Source organism: Apium graveolens, chromosome 3, assembly GCF_009905375.1.
Source record: "Apium graveolens cultivar Ventura chromosome 3, ASM990537v1, whole genome shotgun sequence".
In the NCBI taxonomy this organism is placed as follows: domain Eukaryota; kingdom Viridiplantae; phylum Streptophyta; class Magnoliopsida; order Apiales; family Apiaceae; genus Apium; species Apium graveolens.
In genome coordinates, this window is record NC_133649.1 from 1,759,544 (window position 1) to 1,787,515 (window position 27,972).

At 35.0% G+C, this 27,972-nt stretch overlaps 4 protein-coding genes across 4 annotated transcripts; 3 read left to right on the top strand and 1 right to left on the bottom strand.

The window, feature by feature from the left end:
• The first annotated feature begins 2,755 nt into the window (after nt 1-2,755).
• On the top strand, nt 2,756-10,664 carry LOC141711365 (ubiquitin carboxyl-terminal hydrolase 17-like). The gene is made up of 11 exons (XM_074513764.1): nt 2,756-3,224; nt 4,363-5,764; nt 5,861-5,949; nt 6,421-6,506; nt 6,616-6,778; nt 6,875-6,995; nt 7,290-7,447; nt 7,858-7,942; nt 8,031-8,243; nt 9,207-9,268; nt 9,386-10,664. Exons 1-11 carry the CDS (start codon nt 2,926-2,928, stop codon nt 9,966-9,968), a joined length of 3,261 nt encoding a protein of 1,086 aa, XP_074369865.1. The 5' UTR covers nt 2,756-2,925; the 3' UTR covers nt 9,969-10,664.
• Nucleotides 10,665-12,212: 1,548 nt separating this feature from the next.
• On the top strand, nt 12,213-13,368 carry LOC141711243 (uncharacterized). The gene is made up of 2 exons (XM_074513648.1): nt 12,213-12,320; nt 12,517-13,368. The coding sequence occupies exons 1-2, from the start codon at nt 12,213-12,215 to the stop codon at nt 13,366-13,368; spliced, it is 960 nt and encodes a 319-aa protein (XP_074369749.1).
• Nucleotides 13,369-14,547: 1,179 nt separating this feature from the next.
• LOC141710500 (mitogen-activated protein kinase kinase kinase 20-like) lies at nt 14,548-15,725 on the top strand. The gene has a single exon (XM_074513066.1). It carries the CDS (start codon nt 14,575-14,577, stop codon nt 15,577-15,579), a length of 1,005 nt encoding a protein of 334 aa, XP_074369167.1. The 5' UTR covers nt 14,548-14,574; the 3' UTR covers nt 15,580-15,725.
• An 8,545-nt stretch (nt 15,726-24,270) lies between these two features.
• Nucleotides 24,271-25,254, bottom strand: LOC141711244 (uncharacterized). The gene has a single exon (XM_074513649.1). It carries the CDS (start codon nt 25,252-25,254, stop codon nt 24,271-24,273), a length of 984 nt encoding a protein of 327 aa, XP_074369750.1.
• Nucleotides 25,255-27,972: the final 2,718 nt, after the last annotated feature.

A 27,972-nucleotide genomic window follows, 5' to 3' on the forward strand; every position in this document is an offset into this window, starting at 1 on the left:
AACGAGTATTGAAAAGCGTGCCGAAAAGTAACGTAAACAATCCAGTGGGATGGAGGGAATATGTAATTAAGATCTTACTCGATTGTATAATATGTGTTTGATATTGCTGTTGCTGACAGCGTTGAAAAACAGTTAAAAAACTGTTTGGTAAAATTAAAAAACTGTTTTTCTGAAAAGTACATTTTGCGTAAAAGTGTTGTTTGAAAAAGTAAGATCTACCATGCTTTTCAAAAAAGCTGATACTGATTTCACCATCAAACCTCATCTAATTTTTATAATTTTTTACATCAAAACATATACAAATTAAAAATATTACCAAAATGTCATCTGATTTTTTCAACAACACTTTTTCCGCCAACACAGCAATTTTTAACCGCAATTCCAAACAGAGCAAGTCTCGTATTGATTCACGACATAACATATATAACCAAATATAATATCAATATCGATAACAAATATTTAAATTAAATAAATGAGTTAATAATACTCAAAACTGATAACCTCCTTAGATCTTATTTTATCGAAAATGTCTGTGAAAAATGTCTCGAAAAGTGAATATTGATAATATAATAATAGATCAATATTGATAATAGATTTTGTTGTTATCTTAAACACAAATTGTTAGTAGGATAATAATAGTACTCTGTTAATTAAGAAACATTTTCATAAAAGTTCAACATGCGTGCAGTACTTCTTTGTTGAATTTTGCATTAATCAGCGTCAATGTCAAAGTTTTGAATTTTATTGGTAAAATATGTTGCACAAGTCAGAAAATACGAGTTTTCAAAATCAAATTCTGCATTGTCGTGCAGGTGTATTTATAAAGTAAAATTCGAATTTTATCATATATTGAAAATCGTGTATTCTCGAGAAGGACGGGTCTAGGTAAAGGCCCTTAGTAGCATAATCGGGGTAAAAAAGATTCAAAATCTCACGCACTAAATATAATCCTTATTATTACTCAGAAACGCAAAATTTTATTGCCGTTATTTTTAAATTAAAAAACGCAAACTTTTCTTGCGTTTAGTAACGAGACTCATGTAATTGATTTTGAAATTCAGAAAAGAAACACAAATTTATGATGCGTTAAGTCACCAACATATCGTAAAAAAGTGTTTATCTAAATAAATCTGTAGGCTCATTAGTGGTTGAATTTCAACTTTTGTATAGACGTATTATTTTTTATGGATCATTTTTGTGATATGTGATAATTTGAATTATTTACTCCCAAATTATAAGATAAAGAACATTTTTTTCTCTAATATAAGATATACGGGACACATGTTCTTTTCTAAAATTAAAAATTTTACAATATTTATTTTTCATTTTTTTTATCGTAGATAATTTGCAGCCGCTATCTTTCGGATGCGCACGGGTAAATCATATGGGCTCAAACAATATTTATTTTCCGTTTTACTCTTGTGCAGCATGATAAAATTACCATGAAATTTGCAGGCTATTGCATGAACGCACCATAAAAGTAGCGGCCGCGGGTTATCTACGAAACATGAACAACTTGGTTGACGTAGAGAGACAAGATTGTTCTGTGTTTGTGGGTGGTCCAACTCCGAATATTTGACACACCTCTAAATTCACGCTTCTCTGTCTTAAATTCCTTTCCCCCAAACTCTTCTACATGTATTCTACACTCCTACAGTCCAAACAATTTTATAATTTAAAAAGATTTTGCGACAATAAGTGGTTAGGTATATGATTTATCCCTAATTTTGAAAATTTATCAAAAATACCATCTTCTAGCAAAATATTTACAAAAATACGGATACGGGTTATATATGAGGTTGATTCGTATTTTTGCAAATATTTTCTGCAACTTGAATATTTATGAAAAAATCCCTATAATTTTTCATGATGATAATAAAACTAACGACAGCTAAAAATATACAAAATTTATATTTGAACTAATGGTGGAAAAATTGAGGAAACATCTTTGGGAATGAAGTTTTTGAATATTATAGTGGATGTAAATATTTTATTTTTTATATTTTCTCAGATATGTATTCGATATGACATTTGTATTGACGTACGATGTTTGTAAATTTATTTTTAAAAATAAAATACCTATTTTATAAATATAAAATTAGGAAACAAATCACGATTTCTAAAAAAATCATGATTAACGTATTAATATCTTGATTATACAAGACATCAGACTGATTTGATTTTTAATATTTAAATAAACAACAAATGCATTTCGTAAACTAATATAATAAGTATAACTTTCCGCTTTTTACAACATCGTCATGTTCTAAAAATTAACAATTTTACTGATTAATCACTCGAATAATTATTATAAAATATTCTGTCGATTCAATTTCAGAATCCGATTAATCGTTATATACTTTTATAACCTAATATATCAAGTTTAATAAACTAAATATTTTTAATATTTATTTTAATATATCCAATTAATATTTCAATAAATCGTTTCACCTAATTACTAATTATTCAATTAATCACAATAACGCATATTTACCGACTAATTCTGATTTCCGTATTTTAAACTCTTTCCAATTGGTTAAAAAGGCCCCTCTTGCTCTTGTGGTAACTTGTTAACTACACTTTTAGCCTACTTTCTTATTTTAAAATTGCTAAAACACTAAACTTTACAAATATAATTATCAAATAGTATCTACAATTTCTCGGTAATATCAATGTAATACAAAAAAAATAAATAAATAAAATAACCGACATAGCTTTATAGAATGCGTATTCTCCAACTATACTAAAATTCTTTCAGTACAACTACTATTTTACAAATTATACTTACATGTTTTATATATATTTCTTCTCATTAACCCCTAAATTCTTGCATATATACATACAGCTTCTTGTATCTATAGGTCACTTATATAATTTATTAGTTTGATGTAATTGAGTTCAATTAGGGTTCATGTGTTTGCATAAATGCTTGTGAGAGGCGATCTAGGGTTTGTGGCGGTGATTGCGGTGGTTTTGGCGGTGATCTGGTGGGTGATTCGCCGGAAATGGAGGATTGCGGCGGCGAGGAGGGAGGAGATCCACCGGCTGTTGGTTTTCGCGGCGGAGGAGTCGGCGAGAGCGGAGTTTGAAGCTACGGTGATGTATGAGAGTGCGGCGAAGGAGGAGTTTGTGAAGGAGAAGGTGCCGGTGGTGAAGAATCAGTGTGCGCTTTGCTTCTCGCCTGCTGCGAAGCTTTGTTCGCAGTGTAAAGCGGTTCGATACTGGTACGGTAAATTTTGGCTGTTTTTGATGTGTTTGAATTGGAGTTTTTGTGATTTTGTTGTGAATTGTGCGATTTTTGTGAAAGTGATTTTTTTCGGTTTTTGAATTGAATTGAGGTGAAATGATTGGGGAAAGTTTTGATCTTGTGGGGAAATGTTGTGGAAATTGGTATTTTGTTGATATAATGAATAATGATTAATGTGTAGTTCGGAAGTTATGTGTTGATTTTGGATTTTGAATACGTTAGGCGTGGTATCGGGTTTTTTGAATGGATTATGTTGTTAACTGTTATTTGAATTGCTAAGAGTTGGTTTTTTTGTCGTTGAGCTAAACGGAGGGTGTACTTTGTATGGATTATGTTTTTAACTGTAATTTGAATTGAAAAGAGTCGGTTTTTTGTCATAGACCTTTAGCGAGTGCCTGCTTCATTAATTGTAAGTGTCGTGTTGCTTTTGATGATGATTTGTCTCAAGGAAACTAATGTTTGAAAGATACGTTATGTGGCAGATGAGGGATGACATGTATTATGCGTTAGAAAGCGCGTGTTTTAAATGGGATGCATTAAATTTCATAGGAAGGCGTGTGGTGTGAAATACTTTCTAGATTGCGATAACTTGAAGTGAAATAGCTATTAGGACTGCTTTCTTAATTGTTTGGCTGAAACCCCTCTCAAGGAAAACTGTTACTCTTTAAGGAAAATAAGTTTCTTTAAACTTTTGACTGTTAGCGCGTTGAAAATAGGTAATTAATGAATTCGTAAATTACAAAAGGAAGTGCTTATATAGGTATACTCTATGACGAAAATAAGTAAAGGCCTTTCTTATATAAGTGAATTTATTAGTTGTTGACAATGTATAGAGTAGCGGAGCAAAAGCTGTTCCTTTGAAGTAGGTTATAGTCAATCAAAGGTGACTGGTAGCTATTGTTTAATGCATATTATGAAAAGTTAACATTAACATAATTTGTGTGCTCAAAAATGTAACTGAATAAGTTGGAGTAGCTGGGCAATTGTGTATGCCCTCCAGAATTTCTTACTGCTTAACTAGCAATCTTTGTGCTGAGTTTTTTCAGTATGATCTTTTTATGTCCCTATACTGCATGTTTGGTAGAAAAATATAACTCTGGATACAAATTTTTCAGCTCTGGGAAATGCCAAATAATTCACTGGAGACAAGGTCACAAAGAAGAATGTCGTCCATATACCATACTTGATAAGAGCCATGAAGGGAAATTTTCCAGCCAAAAGGAGTTCAATGAAGAAGAAGATGCGAGTTATGGGAATAGCTATGAGTTAGACAAGAGGCAGTATGCTAAGAAAGTTGAAACATTTCCTAAAAATTATGCAGATACTGGCAACTCTGATCTTTTGCACAGGAAGGATGATAATGAGGGCGAAGGTCTTATTAATGATGTGGAATCTAACTCGTCTGCTACTTCTCATTTGTCTGAGAGGAGTTCTGAGCCGACTAATACGTCCAGTGAAGCCTCGCTTGATGCTTCTGTTTACATTTCTAATGATTCTGACAAATTAACCAGAATTCAGACTGCCACAGGTGTTGCGGTCAAGTCTGAGACCTCATATATGGGCATGGACCCAAACAGGCCACCATCTACTGAGAAACCATCCAATCTGAAGAAGCCATCCGTGTCTGGTCATTACAAACCTGTTTGTAGTGATAGAGATAGTCATAGTGTCTCTTGCAGTTCATCTGGTTGGAGTGTTGATGGTTCCAGTGATTCTCTTTCTGAACCTACCACACCCTCTTCTGCATTCTGGGAAGGAACAATCAACTCTAGGAGGTCTAGAAATGGTGCTAATGATGATAGCACTCAATCCAGTTCCAGTGATTCTGGTGGGGACGTGATTTCAGGTCCTGTATCTTCTCCGGGGACTTCAGCTGGCCTGGCTAAAAATTTTACTCCTGCCATGCCCCATCAAGGGTTTAACTCCAACACAATGATATCTGATGGTCCAAGTGCGTCAAGGACCAAGAGGCATGTCGGTGAAGCTGCTTCATCTGTAAAATTAGGTAAAGATAGTTTGAAGTCCATGAAATCAACATCATTAAACTCAGAAATGTCTGCAAGTATGCATACTGACACTGGATATAATTCACGGGTGCTTAAGTGTAGAGAGACCAAGTCTTCTTTATCCAGTAATCATTGTGCTCGCCCATATGCCAATGATCAAGGGCTTTTACCAGTGAAAGATAGTAAGAAAACCAGTAATTTGCCCCCATTGTACTATGAAAGATCAAAAGTGGGCAGTGATACCATTAGCTCTTCACGTGCTTCGAAATCTCAGGAAGTTGGATCTATATTGCGCAGAGATCCTGATACGAGATCGACATCTAGTAGCGGGCGGGATGCATATTTATCAAAGGTCGGTGATAGTGTTCATGGGGTTATAGATTCTTCAACTGCCAGAACTGGTTTGAAGTCAACAATGTTGAAAGTTGTTGACCAGCTCAAACCCTCTAAAATTTCAAAACATTATTCGATGGGGTTAAGTAGCGAAACTTTGGGAAAATACACTATTAAGGTTCAGTACTACCTCTTGGATTCACTTCGTTTATTATATCCAGTTTGCCATGTTTAATGTATCTCTTTCTAATCTGAATTTATCAATTTCGAACAGGGCCTGTTTTCATACGAACTGTTTGTTAAGCTGTACAACTGGAATAAAGTTGACATGCAACCATTTGGGCTCATAAATTGCGGAAACAGGTAATTGTAAGCGGGCTTTTAAAAAGAAATTGAAATAGACAACGGTACTAAAATATGACAGGAGGATACAAAATTATAAAGATGGCATGAGATTTCTGAAGTTCAATAGAGTGCATAACAAACGCAACAATCTTGTTCAAGTAACTAGACTGCATCAAACAACTCTTCATGTACTGGCCCATAGGAATTATTTGACCCCAACCACATTTCACCCAAGCATTCAAGACTTTTAGCCTCCTCAAGTGGAGAACTTGCACAGTGCACACTATCCACCACATGCTTGCATAAAACCACATTTCTGTTTATTTTAACAACAACGAGATTTACACCTTTTTATATTTTTACAAAAAATATAAGAATGTCAGTCATTATATAATACAGAAACATTAGTTTGATATGTTTTTTTCTTTCAAACTATAAATTCAGGCTGATGTGTTTCATGTTTATCTGTTTTATTGAAACTTTTTGTAGTTGCTATGCTAATGCTGTCCTCCAGTGCTTGGCGTTCACACCACCTATCACTGCGTATCTTTTGCAACGTCTTCATTCTAAAACATGTAAGCTTCTTGTTTGGTCTTTCTGTGGGTCTTTTTAATCTCCTTTTAACTTGTGTTTTGTGTAAGATTCTTACTGCAACTAAGTTCTTGTTTTTTATTTTTACATTAGGTCAAAATAAAGATTGGTGTTTCACCTGTGAATTCGAACATCTAATTGTTATGGCAAAGGAAGGGAATACTCCATTATCTCCAATTAGAATACTTTCCCATGTTGAAAACATCGGAATTCATCTTGATTACGGGAAAGAGGAAGATGCACATGAGTTCTTAAGGTGTGTAACATTTGCTTCAGGAAAGTTTTTGACATTTAGTATATTGAGCATTCACATGCATGTAAAGTTTAAGACTACAATATATTGAGATGACAGGTGTGCCATTGATACATTACAATCCTCTTGCCTCAAGGAAGCCGCCTCAAAGAGCGCAGGCTCTTTGACTGAAGAAACTACTCTAATGGGCCTTACTTTTGGGGGTTACCTCCGGTCCAAGGTAAATATGGTTTATGAAAGGTGAATAAGTTCTATAAATAAACACATGCACTCCCCTCCCCCCTCTCCCTCCCCACCTCCCTCCCTCCCTCCCTCCCCCCCCCCTCTCTCTCTCTCTCTCTCCCTCTCTCCCTCTCTCTCTCTCTCACACACACACACACAAACAGAGTGAGGGAAGAGAGAGATCCGTCCCTCTCTCCATCTCTGTGTGTGCACTTGTTTCCATTTCTTTAAAGTGATTATTTGTTTGATTTTCTTGCATATGAAATATTTGATGGTGTATGTAAATGTCCAGATAAAATGTATGAAGTGTGGAGGCAAGTCTGAGCGCAATGACAGAATAATGGACCTTACTGTTGAAATAGATGGAAATATCTGTACCCTAGAAGAGGCTCTACGAAAGTTTACGAGTACTGAAATTCTTGATGGTGAAAACAAGTACAATTGCAGCAGGTTCGTTGTGTTGATCTATTTGCTATTAACCTGAAAGCGTGTTTTGGCATCTATTTTCGTTTACTTTATCTTTGGCACGCATATCATATGAACTTCACATAATAGTACTCAGATTATTAACTTATTTTGTTAAGTATTTTGCAAGTTAGGCATCTTCTCTTTTCTTATAGACTGCTAAAAGATAATTTGAGCTATTTAGGAAATTGTATTGTAAATGAGGTGTATAGGGATGTTTATCTCTGAGGAATATTGTAAGTTTTCTACCTGCAGTTATAAACACGGGTTTCCCACTATTTAGTTGGTTACGGTATCTGAAGTTCATTATTGTTTGTTTTACCCATTACCTTACTGAATATCTTCTCTGTTAGTGATGAAATAGTTTATTGACCTTGTTACTGGATTCCTTTCAGATGCAAATCTTACGAGAAAGCTAAAAAGAAGTTGACCATATTAGAAGCTCCTAATATCCTGACCATTGCGTTGAAGAGATTTCAGGTATGTTGCATAAATGACCCTACACTATGGACTCTAATTGGCACCTGTTGCGCACTTAAATGTTTGTTTGCCTTGCACAAAATTGCAGTCAGGCAAGTTTGGAAAACTTAGCAAATCAATCCAATTCCCTGAGATTCTGAACCTGGTTCCATTTATGAGCTCAACTAGTGATACGTCTCCAATATACCGGCTTTACGGAGTTGTGGTTCACTTGGATATCATGAATGCGTCTTTTTCTGGTCACTATATATGCTACGTCAAAAATATTCAGAATAAGTGGTTCGAAGTTGATGATAGTTCGGTATGTTCTGTCCTAACCTTGTTTAAACCTGTTATTTTTTTTTGAAAGACATTTTATTAGAATAATTGTCCCATCTATAAATAATGTAATCACATTCTTGAACCGTTCTATGCTTATTCTAAACACAAGGCTGGATGAGAAGTAGAAGTGTGGAACGAGTGTAATGGAAAAGAAATGTGGCAGGCTGAGTTAATAAATACGCAGACTAATACAAGTATTAAAAACACATTAATAGTTTTGACTTCAAAGGAATTCATTTAAACCTGATATTACATTGGTCTTCTACTTCTGTTAACTTGTTTAATTATGATATTAGTTCTTTAAGATTAAGTTTTGTTCTTTAACAATAGGTTTAGTTATGTGTGACTTTGATATAAACCCGTACTTCTTTTGTAGTTTTTTTTTGTAATTTATGTTGTTATGCAGGGCAGTGGGCTAAGCTCACTGTGTATTGTATTTAAATTTGACTTCCTTTATTAGCCAAAAATAAATTGACTTCCTCAAGTTTTTTGAATTATGACTTGCCTCTTTAAAGTGCAAACGGGGAAATAAACATATCCATTCAGTTTTTAATATTTAAGCAGATAATCAAGTTCAACCAATCTGTTTTGTTGGCAATAAAGGTACAAGAAATTACTCTTGGGGGATACCTAAGCATTTTTCATGCAGTAAATACCTGGGCAAAATCCGGCTCTAAAATAATCCATGTGTAGATGATCCAATATAGTGTGACAAACAGCTACCTTGCAAAACATAGAACCTTTAAGACACGATGGTCTGATGTATGGATATTAGTCAAATGTGTTGGATACTTTTCTCTGTTGGTCTGATTAGGTGGTTAGCTATGGTTTCAGATGTATCCTCTGACTTCCATGTTGAAGGTTCAAATTATTAACTGCTTTATTGTTGGGCATTAAAATACTGTTGATAGCTTTAGTTCTTATGCTTGAGATGGATTTACAGGTGAATGCTGTGGAACTTGAGAGCGTCTTGACAAAAGGAGCATACATGCTTCTTTATGCGAGGTACGAATATCAACTGCTTTTGTCGTCAATACATGGATTTTTACTTTTCCTTTTCATATGACTTCTTTTTTAGATAATGCCATTTACAGACTTATGACTTCGCTAATATTCCCATAGGTGTTCTCCACGGGCCCCGAAGTTAATAAGGAACTCAATGGTACCTCGTGATCCAAGAAAACCAAAGAATACATCACTAAAGCTGGGATCCCACTCCATAGGTCCATGTGATTCGAACAAAACAGATCATTTAAATTATCAGACCAGTAAAGGCTCTTATCGAAATTATCCCAGTTTTCAACGGGTTTCTTCCATTTTAGAGGATGATTCTTCAAGTGACAATTCTTCCTCCATATTCTCTGAGGCTGGTTCATGTAGCACCGAAAGCAGCACTAGAGATTCAATGAGCGCTGATGACTATTTTGATCAAATATTTGGTGATTCCGGACACAGCTGGAACAGCTCCTGGTGGAATACATCTGACTCTGACACTTCATCATCCTCATCATCTCCCTCCCCTATGTACACTAAAAACACACCGGACACCAGTTCTGATCATTATGCGACTAGATATAATGAAGAAAGCCACTACTCGGCTTATCTTGCAGAATCAGCGGAGAATGGCCGTGTTTGGGCAAAGCAACCAGGCAAGAGTAGCAACATGAAAAGCTTGAAAGGTAAAGGAAGTGTCCCCATTTTGTAACAAGACTAAACAATGTAGAGAAGTAGATAGTAATAGTAGTTGTAGTTGTAGTAGATGTAGATGTAGGGAAACTAACTTGAACAGATTAGTGAAGGTCAACTCCCTTAAACAATGTGAAATCTGGGATCTCTCAGAGAAGGTATAGTAGAGGATAGCTGGATTAAAGATCACTCATTCAATGATAGCAAATTTAGACTTAACTTCTTCAGTCGGCATTATGGAAGCAAAGGAGGACGACGATAGGGTTTACCCTGAGCGTGTTCATGGACAATTTCCCTCCACATCGTGAGCTCATATGCCCGGGGTGCTAAGCGAAGATCCGGAAGAAAGACGGATACTGGGAGGAAACTTTCTTTTAGCACCCCTCTTCAGCTCGCACTTGGAAGCAAGCTTTTAGTAGAGATTGGAGGAGATAGACACCGAAAAGTATTTTGATTGCAGAGTAGGGACAAATAAAGAGTTCAAAAGGGTGGGGTTTAGGTAGTGGGTTTGTATGTATATGTGCTCTTCTTGTTGGTTTTGTTGAAAGAAATGAACCAGCATTTTGTCACCCTCCTTCCCCCATTTTACCTTTTATAGAGTTAAATAAAATCTTCCTGTATGTTTTACTTCCTTGGACTCGAGGATGTTTTATTTGTTGAGGTCGGATCTTTAATATTTTGTACACTTATTTCCCAACGGTCTTGTTTTCTCTTATTTTTCTTCTAAAAATTAGTCTCTCATGGTAAAAGTAACTACAGTAAAAATTCTTAAAAGTAGTAGGGTTAGGTTAGGACTAGAGATGTTCAAAAAATTTCAAGCCCAAATTCGATCAGATTCGGAAAAAAGCCCGAAAAATCCGATCGGAAAAAAGTCTGGCCCGGTTCAGCTCGGCCTGTGGGCTTTAAATGAGCCTACTTTTTCTAAAAAATCCGGCCCGAATCCCGAAAAATCCGAATAAAAGCCTGGATTTTTCAAATCCCGGTTCGGCCCGGATAAAAGTCCTGGCTTTTCGAAAAACCGATTTTTTATACACCCTTCGTTCCAATTTATCTGTCTTGTTTGACTCTTGATTGTCAAATTGACTCAACTTTTACCGTAAATAAAAATTTATTTTTTTATTATTTTGAAAAATTGTAAAATACATATTAAAGTAGATTAAACAGACTTTCGAATGATATAATTTTTATAAATATTTTCGATAACGTACTATATATAATTTTTGGTCAAAGTTCGGTCAATTTGACCGCAAAAAATCAAACAAGACAGATAATTTGAACGGAGGGAGTGTAAAATTTGAAAATATACAATATATTTTGTGATTTTTAAAATATTATATTATAATATTAGAAGCAACTAAGGTATATATGATTATTTATATCTTATATTAGAAAATAATTATTCATTTCGTGTCTAAACTACTTTATCTAATATATCAAGATATTATTTTCTCCCGAAGGGTTGTCAACGAGGCTCAAAAATTAATGTCTGGTATCAAAGTTTGTAATCATGCTCCGAGTATAACCCATATGTTCTTTGCCGATGATAGTTATTTATACTGTAAGGCTAACGTGGAGGAATGTCAGAATGTGTTGAATATGCTGAAAATAATTGAGGGTGCATCAGGGCAAAAGATAAATACCTCAAAATCATCGATATTTTTCAGCACAAATATGGAAACAACAGTAAAATGCTAATATGTGAAACGCTGAGAATGCAGGAGGCAAATGACTGTAGTACATACTTGGGCCTTCCAAATATATTGGGTAGAAACAAGTCGACGGTACTTGGTTTTTTGAAGAATAAGGTCAAGAGGAAGGTGGAAACTTGGGATGGTAAAATTATTTCAAAGCCTGGCAAAGAAGTCCTGATTAAATCGGTTGCTCAAACAATTCACAGTTATGTTATGAGCGTATTTCTCTTGCCATTAAAAGTTACAAAGGACATAGAGTGAACTATATCTAAATACTGGTGGAGCTCGAAATCTGATGGCACTAGGGGGATATATTGGATGAGTTGGGATCGATTATGTAACCATAAATCAACTGCTGGTCTTGGCTTTCGAAATTTTCGTGACTTCAGCATGGCCTTACTTGGTAAACAGGGTTGGCGTTTCCTCACTAAACCGAATAGCTTGGTTATTAGACTGTTTAAGGCTCGTTATTTTCCTTCGACTAATTTCCTGAATTCGGCGTTAGGCAATAATCCAAACTTTATCCGGAGAAGTGTGTGGGAGGCAAGGGAGCTGATTCGTGCTAGGGCCATATGGATAGTAGGGATGGGGAGAGTATAGATATTGTTGGCCAACCTTGGTTGAATGATGCAACTGATCCCTATGTCCCAACGATTTCTGAATCTTTTGAGAATAACAAGGTCTCATCTTTGTTTGCAACAAATTGCATGAATTGGGACACGGACATTATAAGACTTATTCAATGCACGTGATCAAGATTGTATCAGGTACACTACGGTGGAGGGTGGGTCGAATGAGGATAGGCTGTATTGAAATAAAGAGGCTTATGGGTTGTATACTGTTAAAAACGCCTATTGATTGATTCAATCTCAAAAGGGGTTATGGAGCTCTGTTGATAATACTAGTATGTGGAAGAAAATGTGGAGAATTAAAGCTCCGCCAAAGACCTTAAATCTTTTATGGAGAGCAATGTCACGGAGTCTACCGACTAAAGTGCAGCTGCAGCACCGCCACGTTCCTGTACTGTCAAGTTGTCCAGTTTGTGAAAATGAAGATGAAACCGCCATGCATATTTTGATTTTTGTCATTTTGCTCAACTTTGTTGGCAGCTGTTCAAGCCAATGCTTTTATCAATTCAGTGTGAGGACTTTGCGGGTTGGATGGAGCAAGCCTTGCAAATCTGTAATGCTAAAACAGGAACGGAGCTTGCCACTTTGTGTTGGCCTATTTGGAAAGCGAGAAATGATAGAGTTTGGACGAACAAAAAAGCTCGTGCAAATTATGTTTTCTCATCATCCATGCAGTATCTTTTACAGTGGAAGAATGCCCAAAGTAAGAATTTTATACCTATCTCTCACTATAGTCGTGAAGGTGATGGGGCGAGTCTTTGGGTTAAATCTCAAGGAAGTAATCGCCATTCGAGAAACTCTGGGTCGGTTAAAGCACAAACAGTGGAGTGGAGTGGTGGTTGAGTCAGATTGCTTAGTGGCTATACAAGCAATCAGAAGCCAAATTGTCATGGTATCTCCATTTGACAAGGTTGTAGCTACCTGTCGCAACCTCTTGGAGGAACTAGCAACAACTTCGTTATTTTTTGTTAAACGGTCTGCTAATGAGGCTGCTCACTATATGGCGAGAGAGTCTTATTCTTTTCCAGATCGAGTTCTTAATAGGAGTACTGTTCCTATTGAGCTTTTGAATATTTTGCAAGTTGATTCGTCTAATTAATAAAACACCCTTTTACGTCAAAAAAATTACTTTCTCCGGTATTTAAATCACTCATAATTCGAGTTATAAAATATTAAAATAATTTTTAATATATAAATAAAAAGCCCGTATAAATCCCGGTTCGGCCGGGACGCGAACCTAAAACGAACCTTATATTTCTTAGGAAGTCCGGCTCGATCCGTTTTTAAAAAAACCGAGTTTTTTAAAGTTTGAATAAAACCCGGTCCGATGGACATTTTGTGCAACTCTAAGACTTAGGACTACCAAGTTTATTATTTATTCGAAAGTAAAAATATATTGTTTTTATTATGTTCGAACTGGAAAAGGATTTTATTTTAATGAGTTTATTATTTTACCGATTATTACTTAATCGAATTTTAACTTTATTTAAATCAAATCGTTTTTTTGTATGTTAATACTATTGAAAATATAATTAAATTATATTTGGGGGGAGGACACACTAGTACTCTTAATAGTCGATACCCAAGCTGAGTTAATTAAGGAGAAAATCTAATGAAAACAACAATATTAAAGCAGGTCATGTATTACAATTTTTATCTTTATGCTTCTTGAAATATAAGTTGATAAAAAAATTTAGGTAGTATTGAAAAATTATTTATACAATATCGTAATTAATTATTTGTTTATTTTTTCTATATTATAAATATAGACTTATTTCAAAACAAATTTTAATATTACTCCCTCCATCCCTTTTTACTTGTCACATTCGACTTTGATTCAGTCAAATCGACTAAAGTTGGCCGATTGAACAGAATAAAAAAACTATATCATCGGAAAGTAGATTTAATCTACTTTAACATATAATTTTTAGTTTTTTCAAATATTAATATAAAAATAATGTTTAATTTTTGATCAAAAATCGGTGAATTTGAGTGTGACAACTAAAAAGGACCGGGAGAATAATAATAAAATTTAAATTAACACGACTTAAAATCCAAGCTAAAAAAGGTTTTTTAAAAATCCCACCTAAAAAAGGTTTGTTATACACGCACTAATAGTCAATAAACTTGCATTCCACGCACCCTATGCAACTCTTAAAACACAGATAGGATTCACTTAATTTCTCATTCAGAAAAGGAATCGAAGATTAAGATTATAGGGTATTATATAAGTAAAAACTTACAATGTTACCATGAAAATATAAAGAGATATAAGAAATCTAAAGCTAAACAAACCACTTTGATCATGGCTTCCAAGTGGATATTCACCAAGTTTCTTGGAGCAGGATCGTACGGTTCGGTTTTCTTAGCACAATGTGCATCGCCTTTAACAGCCTGCTACTCTAATTTACCGAACATGGTAGCTGTGAAATCGTCTCTAGACAGGGTTTCATGGTCTTCGAGGTTGGAGAAGGCTGTGTTGCATGAACTTAGAGGATGTCGAGAGATCGTGCATTGTTTTGCAGATGAAGATTTTGAAATTTTTAATAAGTATGGCAAGAAAATTTATAATATTGTGCTTGAGTATGCTGATGGAGGTACCTTAGGACAGGTTATTGAATCGAGGGGAGGAAGGATGCCTGAGTATGAAGCGAGCTGGAATGCTTGTATGATGCTTAAGGGGCTGCGTCATGTGCATGGTAAGGGTTTTGTTCATTGTGATTTGAAGCCGGATAATATTCTTGTTTTTAATGTTGAGGCCGGGGAGGGTAAAGGAGTGGTGAAGTACAATCTTAAGTTAGCGGATTTTGGATTGGCTAAAAAGAGTGGAGGGGGAAAGTGTGGTGGAAGAAAGGAGTATAAGAATCGCGGTACTTTGCTTTACAGTTCTCCTGAATCTGTGGTGGTTGGAGTTCATGATTCCGCTATGGATGTGTGGTCATTGGGTTGCATTGTGTTGGAGATGCTTTTAGGGGAGGGAGGTTTGTGGAGCAATTTTCTTGATGTTGATAAACAATGCTTGGGGGAGATGATTGCTAATTATGAAGATGATAGGTTAAATCTGATTCTACCAAAGTTTGATTACTTATCTGAGAATGCAAAGGATTTCGTGAGGAGATGTTTAACAAAGGACATTGAAGACAGATGGACTGCTGAAGAACTTCTCAACCATCCCTTCATTACTCTCAATCAGACTCTGCTGGAGGAATTAGAAGCACGATTATCCTACGAGAAGATGATGAGGTACCAGTCCAACACTCCATTCAGTTCTTCATTCAGATCAGCCCATATCTCTCTGGGGGTTTGTTAATTTGACGTTATAGGTACTTCTTATCAGACTAACTATCTTTTTCGTTTGGACTAATGCTGATGAACAAGTTAATTTAGGGGACGATTATTAGTATTCACAAAGATGGATGATCAACTTGATTCTGCTCTAGAGTTCAAACATACAATATGGAGGTTTTATTCGATATTTTTGGCTAACAGATGTGCAGAAGATCAGCTGTGACCACAATCGGATGATAGTGAAGTAGTTTATAGCATCTGAAACTCATATAAGTTAGAAGTATATTAGTGTTATGATTAAGAGGTTAATGCAGTGCTGATAGTATTGTAAAACCTTCAATTTTCTATGCAGTGAAATATTACTGAGTTTCATACTTATTGTTAAGCTGTAGCTTTAATTTGTGTTGATTATCTATGGTTTAATTTGTTAGTTTAATACATATGCCTCTTTTAATCCGTGTCGGATCCTTTGACTGAAATATGGACACTTAATCATACTTAATATTCAAAATAAATATGAAAGAAGAATGAAAGAAGCGATAATGAGATAAAACTAGGGAAGATATCAAATTCGTTAAGTTCTTTAGAAAATTAACTTTAATTTTAGTTATGTTGTTACTTTATTGTTAGATGTCTAACTTAACATACTTGCTTATTAGTAAAATATGTCGTGTTCCCGTAGCCTTGTCCAAAAATAGGACAGTGTCCCCATGTCCCCAGTTTTTAGACTTCTAAAATCCGACATTCAGATATGTGTCGTGTACGACACTCTGTACCCGAGTCAGAGTAACATAAGCTACGACTCCTTGCCTTGATTCGGGGCCTAGGCCTATTGACTTTCCTTGTTTCCCTTGTTTCTTTCTTGGCAAGCAGCAATGGTACTTTGTTCAACCAAACACATCATTTTTCATCTCGAATCAGCCTTGAATCAGTATTTAGAAGGATTGCCGGAAACACAGATTACTATGTACCCTTGTCTCTGTCTTCTTACTCCAGTGGCTGCTGATCTGTAGGGAGTACTAGACGAAAATGCAGCCAGTCCCTTTATTGAACAAATTTGAAGATTGCCACTTAGTTGAAAGGAAAATGAGATTGTAGACGTTCACAATTGATAAGCAAAATGTATGACATGGTCTTTTAAGCTTTTGCTGGTAGTGAGGACATGGCAATATACTGAATTACAAAACATGTAGAACAGTGAGTGACTATTGCCACCTGATTTTCTTCACTTCTGATTTTGTTGGCAGTTGGCAGTAGTTGTGCATCAGGCTCTCGTAGTTGCTCGTGCATTCCACGATAGAACCTAACGATTCTATAAACACATAATTCTCTGGAATAGAGATAAGGACCGTAATCAATATATTCAATTACCAAGTTTAAACCGAAATAGAACCAGTTTAGCATTATCACAACCCGCTTATATTAAGACTGGCTATCAGATTAGATTTCATAAAAATTTGAAAAAGAAAGATTAAACCTCGCGATGATGTCGATCAACAGTTCAATGAGATTAGGAGTCACGTTAAGGATTAAGAAGAGTAGTTCTAATGATAATGATTGTTCATCAAGGCTAACTGAATAATAAGTTTGGAATGGAGTACAATTATCAAGATAGCTATTCACTTATTCTCAAAACATGGAGTCAGCAGTTAATGTATCAAAAATCTTGTTCCAAAGCACAGAGATTTTCTCATCACGTACAACGACCATAATCGACCGGTCCAGGCTAAGCACCTGGAAGGTAAGGTTGTTATCCTGCACTTTGTGCCACTAATTCCTCGGGATGGGATTCTGATGCGATATGTAACATCCCTGGTGGATATATATGACGCGATAAAACCTTAAGGCGTGGAGGTCGTTTTCATTGGAGTCATTTCACGAGAGAAGAGTCTTCTCTCGAGAAATGTTTTGAATAAAAGTTTTCTATCATGCCATGGACTGCCATCCCGCTCTCCGATATCATAAAATATCAGGGATATATGGAGAAGAAATTAAGATTGAGGTTCTCTGAATATGTCACTGCAATTGGAGGTAGTTTATCTAAAGAATTGGATGTTCAAAAATTATAAACATAAATAAGCAATTCTATTTAGCAAAAAAAAAACAATTCAAGTTTAGATTTATATTGTCTTCCATGTTTATGAGGAACAAGCATTCCTTTCTCTCATTCATTTTATTCACAAGCTTGAACACTATTTCTAACTATAATCTAGGGGTGGCACTAGCTATAGTCGAGCAAGACTTGCTCCTAAAGCCCCGAACACTCAAGGGCCCCAAAAAATTCAACTTTTTTAAGTAAACATATATGAATATGCATGATTTATGTATGTTAGGACCCCGTAAACTGATTTCGACTAGGACATCTCAAATCTCTGGACCGACCCTGTTATAATCTAATGCCATCTATTCATTGTTTTTGACACCTAATTGTTATATTATAATGTCATTCATATTCCAGGGTCGATACCATTTTTTATGAGTTCCTCTGAGAAGAAAAATATATTACTTGTTTCTGGGCAGTGGACTGCAGATCCTGATTCTGTAAAGGAATATGTTGCAAGTATCCTCTGGGCTCATCAATACAGAATAAACATGCTGCATTTGAATCTCAAGATCCTACAACTGTGATTTCTTTGCTGAAGTCAATAATTTGACACTCTAGAATCAGATCCATCCAGAGTGAAAACTAAGATAGAGTGCATTATAAAACCAAGTTCAAGATTACAGATCACAGACTCACAATACTTCATAATTAAATTAACAATTCAAGATATGAAATCAAAAAGCACTTACCTTCTGCATGCAATAATCTCATCATCTTGATCAAACTAAAAATAGTAAAAACCAATGACAAAAGAAACTATTTATGTACTTTAAATGCAAAGCTCACACAACTTAAAATCCAACTTGTGTGCCTTGATAGCCAACATCAAATACCATAATCAGATATCAGAATAGGCATGAGATGAAACTAGGCTTAGGGTTGATGAACAAGGTTGTAATGTGTAAACACAACCTAACACCTCGTTCTTCATCCCGAATCAGCCCTTGAATCAGTAGATAGAAGGACCGCCAGAAACACAGACTCCGATACCCTAGTCTCTGTTTTCTTACTCCAGTGCAGGGACGGATTCAAGGGGGCATGAGAGGGCCATGTCCCCCATTGTAGTGTTCTTGAAAATCTACAGTTTCTCATGAATGCTCAGTCTTGAAAAATTTTGTCTGAATTTCGCCCCTCCAAATTTATTTTCTGGTTCCGTCCCTGCTCCAGGGGCAGCTGATATGTAAGGATTCCACCGAAAATGCAGCCAGTTCATCTAAAATAACATGTCATAACACTGGCAAGACAAAAACAGCAATGTGAATACAAAACATCTAAAACAAGATTTTAAAAAAGAGTCTCGTAAAGGAATCCGTTACTCTAAAATCTCAAGATATTAGAGAATTGCCGTTTTCCGGATCTTATATTATTCTAACATGGGCGCCCATTTTTTGGGATAAATTTGTTTTTCGTGTTCCTTATAAATCGTGAGAAATGTTGGGGGTGGCAGGGGCTTAAGATATTAAAGAAAGGCCCTTTCCAGAATTTATATTATTCTAACAAGGGTTTTAATCTCTAACAATCATGTGTTAAATAAACTTTATCTAGAACTGCTTCACAATCCTTAGATCTTTATTTCAAGTGCTCAGCCGCTGAAAAGAAAAAGTCCTTTCCGCAAATATTTATAGCGAAGGGTAAAAAAAAAGCTTCAATCCAGACCGTTGAAATATAGATTCGACGCCCCTAGAATAACGTGTTATTTAAACGGTCACTGACACTCACCGGGACCTTTCTAACAAACCTTTTTTCTATTGTTTAAATTTATCCATGTAAACACATTAGCCTTTAACTTTGGCCAACCAAAATTTGGCAATTCACATTTGATATGTATCACCTTTTTCACAAAATGTACACCTTTTATTACAGGTTAAAGTTGCATGATTTTTGTATTGATCTTATAGTTGGTATCATTACCAGAAAGCAGTTGAGTAGTTCTTTTTAGGTAATACATTATATTCGTAATTTTGTTTTAATGTCTATTAGATATTAGAGATCACTAAACATGCTTGGAAACTAATTCATCCTGCTTTCAAGAAGTTGGCATAGAAACCATGACCTCTAAGGTATTTTGTTTTTTAAATAATATAGTTATTCATATTCAAATGTTACATTAGAATACCATTAATTATTAAATTAACTATATTTATATGTTGTAAATCAGGTCAGTTGATTTAGATTTAGTACAGAGTATCACTTCTAGTATCTAGACACTGGCCGTTTTGTTCAATCATCCATGCTATATTCTATATTTGTAAGAAATTCAAATTTGAACACTATTTTTAATTAGCGTCTGAAGCAGTCTGAAGAAATTTATTCATCGTCAATCTATCATCGTTTTTAAAACCCGATAGATTGTAATATTATAACGTGCAAAAGGTCTGATTCAGGGAAGAATGTGTTGCTAGAATTCTCCGGGCTCATCAATACAGAAAAAGCATTTGTTGCATTTGAAACTCAAGATCCTAATATGGTTAGAAACATAATGACCTTCATAACAACTTGCAATTTGGATCATAAAGAATATGAGAATTCATTAAACAAGAGAACAATACTGCTAACATACCCCTGCAATATGATAAAGATATGTCCAGAACACCTGCTACAGTGCTTTGTAAAATTGTCATCACCAAGTGATACTGAGAAAGTGATTCTCTACATTACTTTTTGACACGTTTTTCAATGCTCATTGTTAAATATATGATCATATTGGGGTCTTCCTCTAACACCTTAAGATTTTAGATGAGCTGGTTACTCAACATGGTATCAGAGCTTAGGCTGGCGGGAGAACTAAGGCTGGGAATAACTAAGGTTGGATTCCCAGTCACCCATAAATGGGCTTTCGAGTGAGTGGGAGTGTTAAATATATGAGGGCCTTAACACTCATTTAAAACATAACTCTACAATATTTTTTAAAAAAAAAATATTATGAAACTATACTATATAGAAGTCTTGAAATACGTGCAAATAGTGAACGCACGTATATAATCGGATGAGACGGAGGTAGTACAAGAGTACACTTAGTGCTGATCCTGATTGTCAGAATGTGTGTATATATTAGGTTTAGTACACATCCAATTAGATTCTTAAACAACACATGGACATCTTTTTAATCTTTGGAGTTCATATTTATTTATGAGAAAACAGACAATAACATTGTTTAAAATTTTAGCCAATAGACATAAATAATAGCAATTCTCGTATAGTAGATTTCAAAATGATTTCAAATTTCTGTTTTAAAATGATTTCAAAATGTCAATGTTGCATGTTGTGATTGGTCATCAAGAGTTAAGAATTTCATGCATTCACATCAGTAATCACCAATTAAAATAGCGCAATATGGGCCATCACCAATGTCTCATTATTTTGGAAATACTATTTGTACCCAATTTCGATCATTTCATTTCCAAACTTGAACACTATTTCTAACTAAAATTTAATGTCATAAGTACAGAGTCTATATTATGAGTTCCTCGAGAAGAGTAATCTACAAACTTGTTCTGAGAGGAATGTGTTGCAAGTATCCTCTGGGCTCATCAATACAGAAAAGCAGTTTCCTGCATTTGAAACTCAAGATCCTAATATGGTTAGTAACATAATTGACCCTAATAACCCGCGATCCTACTATGATTAGTAACATAGATGACCCTAATAACCCACCATTGGATCCTAATACATGTGAATTCATCGAACCAAAGAATAACACTGCTAACATATACTGCAATATGATGAAGATATTTCCGGAGCACCTGGTACAGTGCTTTGCAAATTGTCATCACAAAGTGATGCAACTGAGAAGTGTGATTCAACCCAATTATAGGCGATCCTCCATGTTATGTAGATAGTGTGAAAGATGATGCTAGTGAAGATCTCAAAATAAATTCAGGGAAGGGCCCTAAGCTTACTTCTGAAGATCTTTCATCTGGTTGCAAAAACCTGAATTTCTTTGGGAAGTCTCTGGGAATGATACGGGTCATGTGATTAGTGTGGAATGCATGAGCAACCTACAATCAGGTAATTCAAGGTGGATAATTTTATATCTAATGGCTGCTGATTCTCCCATTGAAGATGAGGAACTACGAGAGCCTGATGCACAATTATGCCAACTCTCGTTTCCTGGTGGATTGGAACAGGGTTCAAACAAAATCAGAATTTAAAAAAAAACAGTGCCGGAAGTGGGAGAAATGAGAGCAGAACGAGTATGATGAAGAACAATGAGAAGTAAGCGTGTCACAAAAAGATTGATATATTTTGTATAAATTTATTGGTGCGATGAGTGGCCATGGGTAATATGTAAATGAGGTTAGAGATGAATATCAATTATAAATGTCAAAACAGGGAGGCTAACAATGATTTTTGTTTTCTTATTGCATTCCATAAATACGAGGTGTAAAACAGCACAAGGGCATATCAGAACAGGCATGAGATGAAACTAGGCTTAGGGTTGTTGACAAGGTTGTAAACAGAAGTCCAAGTAATTACTTTACTAGTAATACAAAGATATAACAGGCAACAACAATCTAGAGATACAGGATCTGATTATCAACATGACTCAACTGGTAAATCATAAACTATTCAAAACTTCGACCTCCCTCAGTAGTTACCTTATAACACTATAAAAGATTCCTACACTAAGTGCAGAGGTGACAAAACCGTATCCTAAACTAAGCTCGAGATTACTATATCCACGCCCTTGATCACCAATTCCGTAATTACAGGGTAGAGGATAAAAAACGCAGGGTAGGAGTCACAACTCTATCCTCAAGTCACATTTCCACTCACATTCACATTCCTAAAACGGGAGTCATATTTCCATCCTCGTCGCCTCATTTCAATCCTGAGGCCTGAGCCCTCTCCCTATTCAAATTATCTACATACACAGGAGGCACGCAATTAGGATACCTGAATCTTTCCTCCCACTTCCACTTCCTCCAACCCCACCCTTACAGATTTTCATCAACACAACTACTAATTGTGCTACAATCAAGGTCAGCTTAAATTTGCATCTAATTTAGATCATATAGATTAGTTATTACAAAGTATATATAACACTGAGTTATAGTTATCATTTATACAACTTACCTATGACCCCGTACATTGTTTGGATCTAATAGGGTGGGAACATTCATTCCCTGCTGTTTTGTTCTGTCATTCTACTAAGTTTCTATCTTCTAAATTTAAAAGGAATGAACATTCCTTTCTCTCATTCATATTTGTCACAAACTTGATTTCTCAATTCTTACACTAAAATACAATATCCTCTGTTCTGGTTTCCAGCACCTGCTAAAATGAAAGATTATTTCATATCACATAGCTATCTGTACTCAACGTGTACAAGTCACTACCATTGGTAAAAAAAGATAATAGAGAAACTTGTTTATGGTGAAGCAACACTGCCAACATTTGCACTTGTTTGTTAATATGAAACAGGGTAAAAACGAAATCAGAAGTAAATCAGGGCCGGAGGGAACATGTTATTGATGAAGAAGATTGGGGACTGGGTATGCAGCAAGAAGATTAAAGAATTTCTCAAAATTTAGTAATGGAATGAGTAGCCATGGGAAATACAAGGACTGTATCTTAGCATAAGTTATTGAAGTGAGATGAGGGTCGTTTAGAGATGAAGATCAAGTTTAAATGTCAACAGTGTAGACCAACAATATCTTATTTTCTCATCGCATCCATCATCTTTTTAATGTAACACTAACATTAGGGCATATCACAACTAGATCATGAGATGACACTAGGCGGCTTAGGGGTGATGATATTAAGGACGTACACACACATCTGAGTAATTGCCTAATCAGTAAAAATAAAGACATATCAGGTAAGAACTTTCCCAGTATGAAGTATTAAAAACATAACTCAACTTCTAAAACAGAAAATAATCAAAAACTTTGATTTCTTTACTCAAGTAATTAATTTAGAATCCGATTCCTCCAGAGTGAAATCAAAGATAGAAATAGAACACATTATAAAACTAATTACATGAAAGCGTAGTACCCTAAACTAAGCTCAAGATAATATTTACAGCCTTCATACACAAACCAATGACACAATTATAGGATAGAGAACAGAAGTAAACCAGTATCTGCAGCTTGAGAAAATGGAATGAAAGCAACATTGCAGGATACAATACTTTATACCACATATATATTAAATTAACGATTCAAGATATGAAATCAATAAACACTTATCTTCTGCATAATCTCATCAGCTAGATCAAACTAAAGATAGTAAAAAAAACGATAACAAAAGAACTACATACTATTAATGCAAAGCTCAGACAACTTAAAATCCAACTTGTGTGCCTTGATAGCCAACATCAAATACCAATATCAAATGATACAGTTACAAATCTGAGAAAAGCAAATGACAGCAATATTCAAAGCTACAACTTTTACGCAGTTAGTTACAAATTCATGATTTGAACCTACAAGTCTTCTGCGACTGCAAGCAATTCAGCAATGAACATAAACCAACATAATAACCAACAAAATAAAGAAACTACCTACCTACTCCAATTCACCGCATTCCTAATCAAACTTCTGAATTCTATTTCTCCTTGTTCCTTGCTAGCCAACACTTCTCGACAAACCCCAAACCCCCATTTCATTACAAATTCTTCCTTGGCCTGCCCCTCTTCTTAGCCCCCGTCGACGAACCAGAACCAACCCCCACATTCCTATGCACAGGAGTCACATTCCCCGTCACACTCACATTCCTATGAGGCGGAGTCACATTTCCACCCACACTCACATTCCTATAAACCGGAGTCACATTCCCATCCTCCTCCCCTCCATTCCCCTCATTCAAATTCTCCACATTCACCGGAGGCACCCAATTTGGACCCCTCTCCTCCTTCCTCCCATTCCCACTCCCCCCATCCTCATTCCCCGTAAACCCCATCGGAAAAAACCCCCAACAACAATAATACGCCTCCTGCCCTTCCACCACCGGAGGCAACGTCTTGATCTCCGTCCCGTGCATTGCCCTATTACAATTCCCACATTTCAACACACAATCCTTATAAACCCTCGGATACTCATACAGATTATAACAATACGGACACGTAGTCCAAAAACTCGATAACCTCCTCGGAGTCCCAGCCCCCGAAACACCTCCACCCGAAACCCCACCCTTACTATAATTCTGCTGATGTGGCACTTTTTTCCCCAAATTAACCTTACTAAAAATCCCATACTCACTATCAAACCCTCGCTTCTTACTCACATCTGATAACACAGCCCACGCATCCGCCACGAGTCGAAACGCATCATGGGCAAAAGCGTAATTATTCTTATCAGGATGCAACAACAAGGCTAGTTTCCGATACTGTTTCTTAATTGCCTCAATACTTTCCAATTTCGAGTCGAGTCCGAGAATCGCGTACCAATTGAGCTTGTTATTGACTTTCTTTGTTTCGGCGGCGAGAAGCACGTCGGAGATGGCTATGATTTGATCGGAGCCGTCAAGTAACGGCGCCGTTTCCTGGGCTAGCGCGGCGAAGTCATGTGCGCTTGTTAGATCTTTGGTTTGTAAGAACTTGGCGGCGATTGTGAGGAGTCGCTCGCCTTCTGCTCTCGCGTCGGATTCCATTTCGTTGGTTTTCAGGTGAAAATGAAGAGAGAGAGAGAGAGAGAGAGAGAGAGGGAGGGAGGGAGAGGGAGAGAGAGAGAGAGAGATGGGAGAGAGACTGAGGGAGAGAGAGAGAGAGAGAGAGAGATACTGAGGGAGAGACAGAGAGAGAGAGAGAGAGAGAGAGAGAGAGAGAGAGAGAGAGATATGAACTTTATGAGATTTACTTGGGGAGGGAGAGAGAGAGAGAGGGAGAGAGGGTGTATGTTTTTAACTATGGTAATGTTGGGTTTATATAGGGAAGGGTTTTCAGATTGAACTGGGGTTTGGATGAGGGTTAGAATATGACAAGTTTAACGAGGATCTAGAACCAGGCTGGGTTGTTAGATCCAATTTGTTGGGCCTTGTAATGGGTTTTAAATGGGCCGTTTGATTTTTTGGGTTGACTTTTTGGAATTTGAAATTTGGAAAAAACTTTGTTCAAGAAATAACTGGATTTGTTGTCATTGGCCCGTTTAGGTTTCAAATAATTTACGTATTACTTTAAAGATGAAATCAACTAGTAAAATATATATTACTCGTATTCCTATCATTATTTTATATATATATCTTATATAACGGAAAAAATATTAATTATAATTTATTGTGGAGGTGAAAATATTTAATTTTTTTACTAAATCGGGCTTATATAGATTACATAGTGAGATAAATGAGTAAATTTTTAAATACTCTTGAATAATTAAATGGTTATATTGGTTCAATATTAACTAATCATTTATTTTTATATTTTTTATTTTTAATCTGGGGTGTGATTGAGAGCAAGACTCAAAAGTGGGTTTTATTCAATTAATGAAAAATCAGCTCGTGAACAAGTATTTGTACTCGGTCGATATATTGGCTAAAACGATCGAGTTTTTAAACAATGACTTGGATTAGTTGGACAATGACTCGAAAAAATAAAATATTAAAATTTGACCAAATATAAATAATGTATTAAATATAGTACATTTCATTACTTGTTATTACATATATTTTAAAAATAAAAAAAGTACTAAATTTTTTATTAAATTAGACAATAATTTACACCCTACATTTATCGATTTAGTTTTTATCATGAAACTTTTCTAAATGTACTTAATTTGTTATTTTGTTTTAAGAGCACGTTTAATTTTTCATTAATTTTAATATGTCTTGAATTCTTATTAATTTACCCAATATTTTTTCAACTTATTTCACTCATCTCACATATATAAAATGTACTTGGTCAACCTAAGTGTTAATAATTTATGAGTGAGCCTAACTAGTAATAAATATGTTTGCTTTATTTTCACTCTTCATTTTTTAGTCTTAACCAAACAAATAAGGATGGGTATTAATCTCGCCTCGCTTGACTCTAATACGATCCCCGCCCTATTCAGATCGGAAATTCAGGAAATTTTTAGGGCCGGGAAAGATGAAAGTTTTATAGAAACTTCGGGGTTGAGGCGATGTCGAAGATTAGTGTCTTCGTGACCCCGATTATGTGTGTGTCTATAATATGATTTATGCTATTATTATATTTTTAAAATAATCAATACTTTTTTCAATCATTTTTTTAACTTAATATAATATATATTTTTAATTTTTAATGTATCATTTTTTTATATTATAAACAATTATAATACTGTTTGATGTTAAAAATTGGAATATTACTAATGTTTTTATATAATACGAATTATTATATTATTTTTAACCATACAAATTTATTAAAAATATATTATTATTATAATTATTAATTATTTCCTGAATCCCGCATGAATTCCCGTTCGTTGGGGGACCGGAGAGGAAAAAAAAATTGTTTAGGGTTTAAAAACGTTGATAACACTTCCCAACCCCAAAATGGTCCAATGCATAACCCTACAAACAAACTTTACATGTTTTTGTTATAATAATATAGTTTAAATTTATTTAGTAGTTAGACTTATATACTAATAAGTATCTAATCTCAAAATTCACGGGATGAATGAGAATCGAGTCCTACTACAAAAAATAAACTCTCCCCACTTAAATTATCTAATCCAATTTTAACAGTATGTATGAAAAGAAAAAGATACACAATTTAGTGATGAATTTTATGTAATATTTTTATTTATTTAAATTTACGAGATGTAATCAAATTTATATAAAAAAATATTATTTATCATCACCTAATTGCTATGTGAATATACAATATAGTCAAAATAATCATATGTAGTATCCAAAAAATATTTATTTAAAGATACAAATTCGTTTGAGATAATATTTCAATATATATATATATATATATATATTGGTCGTGACTCGCACCGGCTTTTATGTTACTTTAAATTTTATACTCCGTTACATTTATTGGCCTTTAAAGTTTCATAATCCCTCTGTCACATTCAATTTTTTATAATTTCCCTTATTTATTTGTCCTTCTTAATTTTTTACATTCCAAAAGTTATTAAAATTTTAGTAAAATTATATAATATACATATTAACTAAATCCACTACATTCCTTAATTATACACACTTTATACATAAAATTATGATATAATTCCAATACTTATTTTCTTATTTCTCAACACAAATTTACACTTATTTTTAACTTTCATGTACAAACCAAATATAAATAATTGGATGAGACAGAGAGAGTATAATTTAGGGACCATTTGACACACGTTGTAATATATTAAAAACAAAATTACAAAGCCAAATTTTCAGGTTAGCATAATGCAT

Bases quoted from the DNA above. Each gene is read 5' to 3' on its own strand.
- LOC141711244 (XM_074513649.1), bottom strand. From the start codon at position 25,254: ATGGAATCCGACGCGAGAGCAGAAGGCGAGCGACTCCTCACAATCGCC.
- LOC141711243 (XM_074513648.1), top strand. From the start codon at position 12,213: ATGGATAGTAGGGATGGGGAGAGTATAGATATTGTTGGCCAACCTTGG. The intron at 12,321-12,516 runs GTCTCATCTTTG...CAATCTCAAAAG, and splicing joins AATCTTTTGAGAATAACAAG to GGGTTATGGAGCTCTGTTGA.
- LOC141711365 (XM_074513764.1), top strand. From the start codon at position 2,926: ATGCTTGTGAGAGGCGATCTAGGGTTTGTGGCGGTGATTGCGGTGGTT. The intron at 6,507-6,615 runs GTAAGCTTCTTG...TTTTTACATTAG, and splicing joins ACGTCTTCATTCTAAAACAT to GTCAAAATAAAGATTGGTGT. The intron at 7,943-8,030 runs GTATGTTGCATA...ACAAAATTGCAG, and splicing joins TTGCGTTGAAGAGATTTCAG to TCAGGCAAGTTTGGAAAACT.
- LOC141710500 (XM_074513066.1), top strand. From the start codon at position 14,575: ATGGCTTCCAAGTGGATATTCACCAAGTTTCTTGGAGCAGGATCGTAC.